This window comes from Haliaeetus leucocephalus, unplaced genomic scaffold (genome assembly GCF_000737465.1).
Source record: "Haliaeetus leucocephalus isolate CR32 unplaced genomic scaffold, Haliaeetus_leucocephalus-4.0 Scaffold450, whole genome shotgun sequence".
NCBI lineage: Eukaryota > Metazoa > Chordata > Aves > Accipitriformes > Accipitridae > Haliaeetus > Haliaeetus leucocephalus.
Window position 1 is genome coordinate 15,155,530 of NW_010972886.1, and position 10,327 is coordinate 15,165,856.

General features: G+C 43.6%; 1 protein-coding gene across 1 annotated transcript; it reads left to right on the plus strand.

Moving 5' to 3' along the window:
- The first annotated feature begins 230 nt into the window (after positions 1-230).
- Positions 231-8,781, plus strand: CCT4 (chaperonin containing TCP1, subunit 4 (delta)). Its single transcript, XM_010574823.1, has 14 exons — positions 231-461; positions 1,240-1,292; positions 1,541-1,630; positions 2,390-2,498; positions 3,759-3,901; positions 4,598-4,719; positions 4,808-4,940; positions 5,304-5,443; positions 5,744-5,840; positions 6,170-6,280; positions 6,540-6,670; positions 6,782-7,016; positions 7,526-7,639; positions 7,947-8,781. Exons 1-14 carry the CDS (start codon positions 344-346, stop codon positions 7,959-7,961), a joined length of 1,611 nt encoding a protein of 536 aa, XP_010573125.1. The 5' UTR covers positions 231-343; the 3' UTR covers positions 7,962-8,781.
- The last annotated feature ends 1,546 nt before the right edge of the window (positions 8,782-10,327 follow it).

The window sequence follows — 10,327 nt, forward strand, 5'->3', positions numbered from 1 at the left end:
GGGCCAGGGGGGATTTCGGGACCGCCAGCCCCTGGCCCCGCCCCGGGAGCCCCGCCCCGCCTGTCCGCCCCGCTCGGGCGGGAAACCTCCAGAGGACCTCGCGCGGCTCCTTCTAGAAGCGGCCGCGGGCGCTTTTAGGCGTCCGCGCCGTTCGCCGGTAAAGCGGGGCGCAGGCGCGCGGCGGGCAGCCCTCCCCGCGCCTGACGCCACGCCTGGCGCCGGCCGGAAGGGCCCGGGCGCGTCCTGCTGGTGGCGGTGGGGGAGCGGCGGTGCCTTCTGGAAGGTTCCCGGCCGGGCGGCCGTTACCGCGGGTCCCATCCGCGTCCATCGGCGGCGGGCGACGATGCCGGAGAACACGGGGGCCAAAGCCCACGGCGGAGCGGGGAACCGGGCCAAGGGCACCTACCAGGACCGGGATAAACCCTCCCAGATCCGCTTCAGCAACATCTCCGCCGGCAAAGGGGGGGTGAGGCGCGGCGGGCGGGCGGCGGCTACCCGCCTCCTTTGTGCTGAGGGGAGGCGGCCACCGGCCTCCCGCCTCGCCGCGGCGGGCCGGGCCGGGCCCACCGGCAGCCCTGGAGGAGCGGCGCCTCTTCCCGCCCCGAGCCGGGCGGCTGGAGGGGAAGAGGGCGGCGAGGGTTCGCTGCTTCCCCCTCTGTGAGGCGGCCCCGCGCCCCGGGGGAGATTCGGGCTTTCCTGTGCACCGATTCGGGGGGGAAGGGGCGGGCGACGCGTTTCGGGTTGACAGCTGAGCGGTGTATCGCCCTGGTCTGGCATCTCGGCTGGGGTGCAGCCGTTCCCGTTGTCTCCCCCTGCGATGGGAGCTCGGCGTTGTATTGGCAGGAGGTGGTCTTGGGATTTTTAATGGCAGGAAACTGCCAGGGCTGGGGCCAGTGCGTGCTGGGGGATGCTATATTTGGCATTTGACACAAGCCTCGGTCCGATTACTTGGCGTATAGTATGTCCACGTTATTTCTCGATTTTAAAATGGCTGTAATCGAGTGATGGGGTGTTAATTGTTTGGGAAAAAAAAAAAAAAAGAGCTGTGGAAATCTGTCCTGAGATTGCAACGTTTTATATCGTTCTGCTATTAAGGCTGATTTAGTGCTGGCACAATAACCGGGAACTGCTTAATACTAGGAGACGTTTTCTTTTCAGAAGAAACGTTTAGAATGGTGGAGTGAGTGCTTATAGTTCTTAGATCAACCTGCAAATGTTTGGTTTTTTTTGTCTTCCTAGCTGTTGCCGATGCAATTAGAACAAGCCTTGGACCAAAGGGAATGGATAAAATGGTAATCTTTACACTTAAATTTTGAAAACATTAAGCTTACTGGAGATACTGTGAAGCCCACATGCTTTGTATAGGATGTCATCTTTTGCCTTGAACTTCTTTTCCAAGTTTCATTTATTTAAGGGAAAGTATGAACTAAATGCACATCTTGGTTTGAGAAATAATGTCAGGAGAAATATTTTATATAGAGCATCAAATTAAAGATTTGTAGTTACTGACCAGAACTACGTTTCTCCTCTTCCTTCTCAGATTCAGGATGCTAAAGGAGATGTGACAATCACTAATGATGGTGCTACTATTCTGAAACAAATGCAGGTTCTGCACCCTGCAGCCAAAATGGTAAGTGGTTTTTTTCCATTGCTCAGACAATGGTATGTGTTAGAGCTTAATTTCTGGGACCAAAAAACATAGTAACATTTCACGTGGCTTTGAGGAGCCTTACCCACTAGTGATAGAGCAAGAAATTTTGTGCAGCGTGCTCCAGGAACATTTACTTTGATTGTAAGATGTGCTGGAGAGTTCCAGGTCCTTAGTTCTTATCCGGTATTCCTTATGCATAATCCCTCGGGACGTGTGTTAAGACATAAAGGAATCTAGCCCAAACCTTCTGTCATTTAAAAAAGAAAAGTCAGTGATGTCCCAAATCACTAGGACCGAAGAGAATGAAAGAAGAGAATGAGTTACGTTATGGTCAGGTGGTCTGAGGATGCAGTAGTCTGGTCTTTTGAGAAGTTAAATGTAGACTTCTTAGTTTGATTGTGGTTGGAGATGGAAACGAGCTTCCTGTGACCCACCTACAGGAGAGGAAAAGGTAGACCCATTAGATAGGTGTGACCAGTTTTAAGCTTGGGAGAAAAGCTTCTCTGCTTCTGTAAGGAATCTGTTTTACAGGAGTTGTTCTTCACCGAATAGATGTACAAGTATGGAAAGCAAAGGGCAAAAGGTACCAACTTCAAATTAGAAAAGGCATGATTAGTCCTGATACTAAGGTTGATTTCAGTAGTGCTGCATTCTTGAATATATATATTTTTTTTCAATTGTCAGTGTTTGCAATTAAGTAGCATTAAATGTAAACTTTTGCCATAATTTGTCATTTAGTTGGTCGAGCTGTCAAAAGCACAAGATATTGAAGCTGGTGATGGCACTACATCTGTTGTTGTCATTGCTGGAGCTCTTTTGGATGCCTGTTCCAGACTTCTTCAGAAAGGTAAATACATACATTTAATATAAAAGCATGACTGGAGGTAGGTAAGTCCTCTATCTGCTTCCACATGTATAATGAAGCTTAAAGTAGCCATTTCCAGTTTAAACATGAAAGATGACTGGAGTCTTCACATTCAGGTTTCACTTGTGTCCCACTTTCAGTTAAAAATCTGTTCAGCTTTTTATTTTTAGTTGAATGCGTTACTGTTGAAACAGGAAAATAGTGCCTAGGGGATGTGATTAATGTTGCCTTGTAAAAACTCACCTCAATTATACTTGTACTTGTTGCATGGACAGAGAAAGCGTAAGAAAGTATAAATGAAATTTGGGACCAGTGATTCTACCTTTTTTTTTTATATACTCAGCAAATTTATCACCTCCCATCACTTACAATAGAGGGACCTTGAGAAAGTCTGGTCAGGAAAAGACATGAATTACAGAATGCAATAGTTTGTGTAGGTTCTGTTCAGTTAGCTCAGGACGTTCTCTTGTAGTCTGCTTCCGTACAGTTCAGCAGCTTTTTTAGCTGTCCAACAAGATAACAATTAGGCTTCTGTGTGCACTGGAGATAGAGCAAGAATGACTGAACCTGCAGAGTTCTTTTCTGTCTCAAATCTGGACTTCATAGTGATTTACTTAAACTTGCCTCCTCTCAATACACACCATTTTGCTTGTTGTCCTCTTTCTGGCCCCTACCAACAGTTAGCTTCTGTTTACCTCCTCTCCTGGTACTGGTGGTACTGCTGGACCAGCAGCCTGGCATCCTCTACCATAAGAGGCAGTTAGAAGCTGCCTGTTTTGAAAAGATACAGGGTATATCGCACGCTCCAGAGAAATCGAGGAACTGCATACACAGCTGTGGGAAAACAGTCTTTGAAAATCTGAAATAAAATTACTATTGGGCTCCTCACAGGTATTAACCTCAACAGCGGCAGCTTTAAGAATGCCAAGGGCAAACAAAACCTTTGTCTTCTCAAAAGAAGGTATGTTTCTGGGATGTCAGACATTGCAGGGAAATGTGCTGTACTTGTCTGTGAGGACAAATTATTGGGAACTTTATAGCTTTTTCCTCAGCTTTAACAATAGAAAGTAATAAGGGAGGTCATCTACTCATGAAGAACACATTTTGCTAAAATGTCTTCAATTTATTCTGACATGAGAGTCTCGCTAATTTTAAAATGGAAAGAGAGGATGAGGAGAAAACAAAAAAAACCCATTAGTTTGAAAGCATGACTGTCTAACAACCTTTTTATACTATCCACAGGAATCCACCCTACCATAATTTCAGAGTCATTCCAGAAAGCTTTGGATAAAGGTATTGAAGTATTGACCAACATGGCGCAGCCAGTGGAACTGAGTGACAGAGAAACCTTGCTGAATAGTGCAACTACTTCGCTGAATTCAAAGGTATGACTGATACTTCAACTTTGTACCTCCAGACTAGCTGAGCCTTTCAGCTTTTCCCAGCTCATCCTACTGTTCACTTACCCTGCATATCACAAATCTAATTGGTTTTCCAACATTGGTTACCTTCTCTTAGACAGACTTTTCAGAAAGCCATGGTTGATTAAGAGTAAATTGAAGCACTCAAACTGAATTTCAGTTTGAAATACTTGGTGATCTCGGGTGTTAGTTGTAAGTGTAAAATAAACAAGCTTCAACTGAAAACAGCAGCAGAAGAGTGAGGTGGGATACTGAGAGCTTTTGCCAAGTTTTTGTGTAGGCAGTTCTTGTTCGTGTGGCAGGAACTCCTAAAACAGCATTGAAATCTGGAGAAGTGTGCTAGTTTCCCTTCCAGCAGAATAATCTGTGAAGCTCTCAAAATTCTTACTTTAAGAGTCTAGGAAAGAAATTCAGGTTTCTTCCTTAAGTCCCTAAGCATAGGTTTTCCCACCAACGTAGCTGCTGTTTCCTTTAAATGGAGTAGCCCTTAAGAAGATGCCATATTAAGGCAACTGGCTGATGGACAGGAAGGGAAAACGAGCTTTGTTTCAAAATTCAGGAGTCAAACACTGACATACAATGATGTTATTATTTTGAAATTACTGTTTATCAGTGTTAAATCTCTCACCATTTTTTTTTCTTTACTACTAAATCTTTTAGGTTGTGTGTCAGTATTCTAGTTTACTTTCTCCAATGAGTGTAGACGCAGTGATGAAGGTGATTGACCCAACTACAGCTAGTAGCGTGGACCTCAGAGATATTAAAATTGTTAAGAAGTTGGGGTAAGAAACAATTTGTAACTAGACAAATTTTGTCTATGTGAAATCAGCTTCCCAAAGTGCTAGAGTCATGGATTGTTTTTGTTTCCAGAGGCACAATTGATGATTGTGAACTGGTTGAAGGCCTAGTGCTGACTCAGAAGGTGGCAAATACTGGTGTAACTAGAGTGGAAAAAGCCAAAATTGGCCTCATTCAGTTCTGCTTGTCTGCTCCAAAGACAGATGTAAGTTAAACTATGACTAGAGCACAACCTTTTGCTCTAGTACTTGGGAGATGCAAATGTAATGATAACACATTTTTTTAAGATGTTGTGATGTCAGCTGTATTCCACAGCTATAATGAAGGTCTGCTGGGTAATGCATGGATATTCATAACTCTTAGAGGACTTATAGTTGACATAAGAAAGAAAATAGTTCAAAAGTTCAGTACTTCTCATCATGTAAACAATCTCTAATAAGACATATTTTACTATCATGCTTGTTTGCTTTGAATCGCAGGCTCCTAAGTTAAAGAATGTGGAACATCTTGACACTTGCTTTTTTTAAGTCAGTAGTTGTTCATAATAGTTGCTTTTTTTTTTTAATAGATGGACAACCAAATAGTTGTTTCTGATTATGCTCAAATGGACAGAGTACTGCGTGAAGAGAGAGCCTATATTCTAAATTTAGTTAAGCAAATTAAGAAGGCTGGATGCAATGTGCTGCTGATTCAGAAGTCTATTCTGCGGTATGTTAATTCTGATTTACTGGCTTACTGTGTGTGTTTGGGGGAACAATTGGAATTTTTTGGAATACCTGGAAAATTGAAGCCAAATACTAACAGTCACACTTGGCAGAGTGTCAGACTGGCTGTAGTAGCAACCATACCTTTAGAAAGTACTAGTATTGTCTGTATTTTGAGTTTAATGACATCCCTACTTTGTTGTCTGAAGAATTTCAGCACTGCTAGTAAGAAGCATGCAACTGGCTAGTATGGCCTGGTTACTAAAACAGCACTGTGGACTAACTACTTCCCTCTTGGTTTTAGGGACGCTCTTAGTGACCTAGCCCTCCATTTTCTGAACAAAATGAAGATCATGGTGGTTAAAGACATTGAAAGAGATGACATTGAGTTTATATGTAAGGTAAAGTGAGTTCTATAAATGGCTGTTAAAGTAGCAGCGGTGTTTAAAGTCTACCCCAAAACTAAGTACCCAGCCAGTGTCAGTTTATTATGACTCTTTCACAAGTTTCATGTCCTGACTAGAATGTAAGAGCAGACATTTCCTAAAAAACATTCCTGTTCTGTTGAGCAGTCACGTTTCTAGAAAGATTGGGGACAGATGTAAAAGCCATAGTCCTAACTGCATTTTAGTGTCATATGCAGAAGAATGTTATGCATTATACTTGCTGACTCTGCAGTTCAGGACTTTTTTTTTTATTTCTTTTTTTTTACCCCCCATTATTTTTTCAGACAATTGGAACTAAGCCCGTTGCTCATATTGACCAGTTTACTCCTGACATGCTGGGGTCTGCTGAGCTGGCAGAGGAGGTCAACTTGAACGGTTCTGGGAAACTAATAAAGGTGAGCGAGCAACAAAATGTTAATACCTACTTAACATCTGCCAATTATTTTAATAACAACTAACTTCAATGTGTTTTACTACTGAAGTTACTACATTTAAGTACCTACTTCTAATCCCCGAGTAGCCACCAACCTGGGAAGTGTAGTGGTTTTGCTTAGCCAGATATCAGTACTGGTCTAGAACTTGCAGATACCAACTGAAGTCTCTTTTTGTCCAGGATGTTTTTTTTCAGTCTTAGTATTTGGTTTTATGTTTTAGATTACAGGCTGCACAAACCCTGGGAAAACTGTAACCATTGTGGTACGTGGATCCAACAAACTTGTTCTAGAAGAGGCTGAGCGTTCAATTCACGATGCCCTGTGTGTCATAAGATGCTTAGTTAAGAAAAGGTAATGTCTCAGTTTGGTTAGAGTAATTTAGTGTATTAATAATATAGAAAGCTAACCATTTATGCACTTACTTACATAAAATGAGTTTTTATTTTTAATTTCTGTCCTCAGAGCTTTAATTGCAGGAGGTGGAGCACCAGAGATAGAGTTGGCACTGCGCTTGAACGAGTATGCTCGCACTTTGAGGGGTATGGACTCGTATTGCGTCCGTGCGTATGGTGACGCCCTGGAAGTCATACCATCTACACTGGCTGAAAATGCAGGTCTCAATCCTATTTCAACGGTAACAGAGCTGAGAAACAGACACGCTCAAGGGGAGAAAACAGCTGGCATTAATGTCAGAAAGGTAACAAGTGATTGTGTATGCATAGCTTAAAAAAAACCCAAAACTTGGGCATTGAAAGGAAAATGCATAGCATCAGAACTAAACTGAGGAGAGGGCAAGTTTGTCTCATAATGGTATTCTCCGTAAAATTAAGAGTTGAGGTAGATTATACCTTGATCTCTGGGGCTTTAACAGCTTATCCTGAGTATTGATAATAGCAGGTACTTACATGCCATACCCACATAGTATACCCATCAGTATTATCTGCAGTGGAAGGTGCACGTGTGTTACGAGCAGCACAGTGGGCTAGCTTCTTTAAAATTGTCACCATGTTTAAGCTGGCATAACTACCTTTATCTTGGCTAATTTTGACTGGGTATGTCAAGCACTTGGGGGGAGAAGATGCATACTGTAATATTCCTGTTGAGGATGGAAGAGTACAAGTCCTTTGATAGTCAAATTTAGAGTTGACTGTGCTCAGGATTCTTGTAGTCTAACCTACACAAAATAAAAGCTACTTGTTCTCACAGGGTGGCATTTCCAACATCTTGGAGGAATTGGTTGTCCAGCCACTGCTAGTGTCTTTGAGCGCATTGACTCTTGCAACAGAAACTGTGCGCAGTATTCTTAAGATTGATGATGTGGTGAGTAATGTTTGCATCATGTTTTGTTTAATCTTTTTTTCACAAGCACCAGGATAGTTACTGTCATCTAATTTGCTGTGCTTCAAAATACAATTATCGTGTAGTATTCTCAGTTTACATGCTACTTAGACCATTTGGCCGCCTAATAATGGCAATTGGAACAAAATTAAATGTGTTACAAATACTGTACCTTAAAGTAAGGAGTTAAGAAAGTGACTAAAAAACCAGGATCTTTAAGCAGAAGAGAGGTGATTGTTGGGTGTCCTGAGGACTTCCTGTGCCTGATCGTGTGAACTCTTCCTTGCAGGTGAACACCCGGTAAACTGAATGAAGAAAGTGGGGACTGTGCCCTAGAGCTCCTTCCCGGTAGTCTGGAATATGGTTTCCTCACCAAAAGCGCCTGTGTGAATTGTCTTAAAGTCCACAAAGGCTTATGTACTTTTATCGGGTTAATTAAAAAAAAAAAAACAACAAAAAACCAAAAAAAACAAAAAAAACCAACCTGTTTTCAAAAAGGAAATGCTGTTTATCAATAAACATGCAGTAGTCTACCTGAGTCTTTGCTTTATAGTTTTGGTAGAAATAAGGTAAACTTCTTGTTACATTTGCTTTTCTGTGCTACATGCTCCTACTTAGCTCTGAAAAGTTTAACTGCAAGTCATTAGCTCTTGATATATATTCTAAAAACACCCTTTAATTTCCACTCTAGTTAACATGCTAGCTTAGAGCTGCTTCTCTAAATGTTTTCCATAATGGAGTAGTATTATTTCCCTTAACTATGACTGGCTAGGGTGAAGGAATATCTTTGCAGTGATAGTACTTAAGAATCCTGTCTCATGCTCCTTGCTCTGTTTTGCCTCCTGACGTCCGTAGTGATTTCTGATGCCATCACACGATCCAGAGTGTTACAAAGGGCAGTCTGTACGTGCAGCTTTTTGTATTTCATCCAGCAGTGAAGTGCAAGTGTCAAAACTAAACCTAGTTCTAAAAAGGCAAAGATAATATTACTATAACTAGGCTTATTTATAATTAATAAGGGATTTATTTAAAATCAGTTTTGGATAACAGGTGCATCTCTCTGAAGCAGTTTCAGCTGTTCTTTTGGTCGCTTCCATTGTGGTGGTGGTGAACTCCCAGTTTTGTTCAGGAAAACCCCCGCAGTGGAAGTCTTGGACAGCTTAAGTAATGCACAAACACAGACCACACACACACACTCCCACCCCCAATGAGTTGGTTTTCTCAAAACTGGCTGAGAAGTCAAAAAGTATACTATTTTAAAATAATGCATATTACGTTTCTTTAAAACAAGTCACAGGACATTAACATCTACCTACACCTGAAGGAAATGGGTACCCCATGTTTGTGTCACAGCATTGTAGTGCATCAGCTGGACCCACGTTGTTGGGGTGAGCTGTAATGCAGGGGATCTCAGCTACCAGGAAAATCCCGGCTGCCTCAGGATTCATTCAGTGTAGAGTTCATTTGATTTGTTCTTAATGTTACATTTTGTAGTTAGAATAAAACACTTTTCAACTTCTAATTCTTAGCCTGAAATTTTGAATTAACCTGTTCATCTTCATTACTGCTATAGTAAGATGACCAGATTCCTCTTCATATTTAAAGGAGAGTGTTTTTTTCATGACCCTGTAACTTGCATTTCTATTTACTGTTGGTCGGATCTGTAGCTTTTGTGTAAACTCCCACCACTTTGTCGACCAGCTATTGAAATACTTTCCTATGACAGCTGTTTAAGTAGAACATTCAGAATAATTCAAATAGTAAAATAAATTAGACAAACGATTTAGGCGTTAATGTTCTGCATTAATTGTTTCTTGGCTGTTTACAAGTGATGCCTTACCCCAGAGGACTACATCCAGCAATGCTCTCTTTTAGTTAAGGTATTACCTTTGAGTAAAGCTTTCCTTCCCCACCATCACAAACGTTCTAAGTCTTGTCAAGAGAATCTTTCCATCCGTTTCTTTGCATAAAAGGTATTTGTAATTTCACTACAATGAATAGGTCCATCAATCGTTAATGCCTCTCTGCAGAGGTGGAAGAATATTCCTGCTGACCCTGGTTTACCCTTATGCCTTAATTGCTTATCTGAAGTGCAAACTTTAAGACGCGAGAAGATTCTCTGCTAACCTGAGGGGGTAAAAAACCGTGGGCTTGTCAAGGAGAGAGTTAGGAGTTCCGAGTGAAATCCTGCAGAAAGGTACCTAAAGATGGGTGCGGCCAGCACGCGGAGGAGCACAGCAGCGAGCAAGGGTTGCGGACGCGGACGGGTGACGGACTCCAGCCGCCCTCTCCTCCTCCTCCTCCTCTTCCTCCTCCTCCTCCTCGCAGGCGCTCGAGGAGGACGGGGCGGCGCCTGTCCCGCACCCGGAGCGGAGGGTGCCCGCCTGGCAGAAGGCTCGCCTTGGCCGCCGGCCGCTGCCGCCTCTCCAACGGGCTCTGGCGGGCGCAGCAGCCCCTTCCCGGCCCAGGGCCGGCGGAGCCCTGAGCGGAACCGGCCGGGGCCCTCCGCCCCCGCGGCCGGATAAAGCGCTCCTCTTCCGCCCGGCGGAGGCGGAGCGGGAGCCTCCCCCGGCCCTCCCGCCCTCCCTCCGGGGCTTCCCTGCGCGCCGGCGGGGCGGAGCGGCCGCCATGGAGGCGGCTCACCGCGCGGGGCTGCTGGGCGGCCCCTGC

Excerpts from the sequence above, each read along its gene's own strand:
- CCT4 (XM_010574823.1), top strand. The coding sequence starts at position 344 with ATGCCGGAGAACACGGGGGCCAAAGCCCACGGCGGAGCGGGGAACCGG. Across the intron at positions 1,293-1,540 it reads CAAAGGGAATGGATAAAATG|ATTCAGGATGCTAAAGGAGA; the intron begins GTAATCTTTACA and ends CTTCCTTCTCAG. Across the intron at positions 2,499-3,758 it reads TTCCAGACTTCTTCAGAAAG|GAATCCACCCTACCATAATT; the intron begins GTAAATACATAC and ends TACTATCCACAG.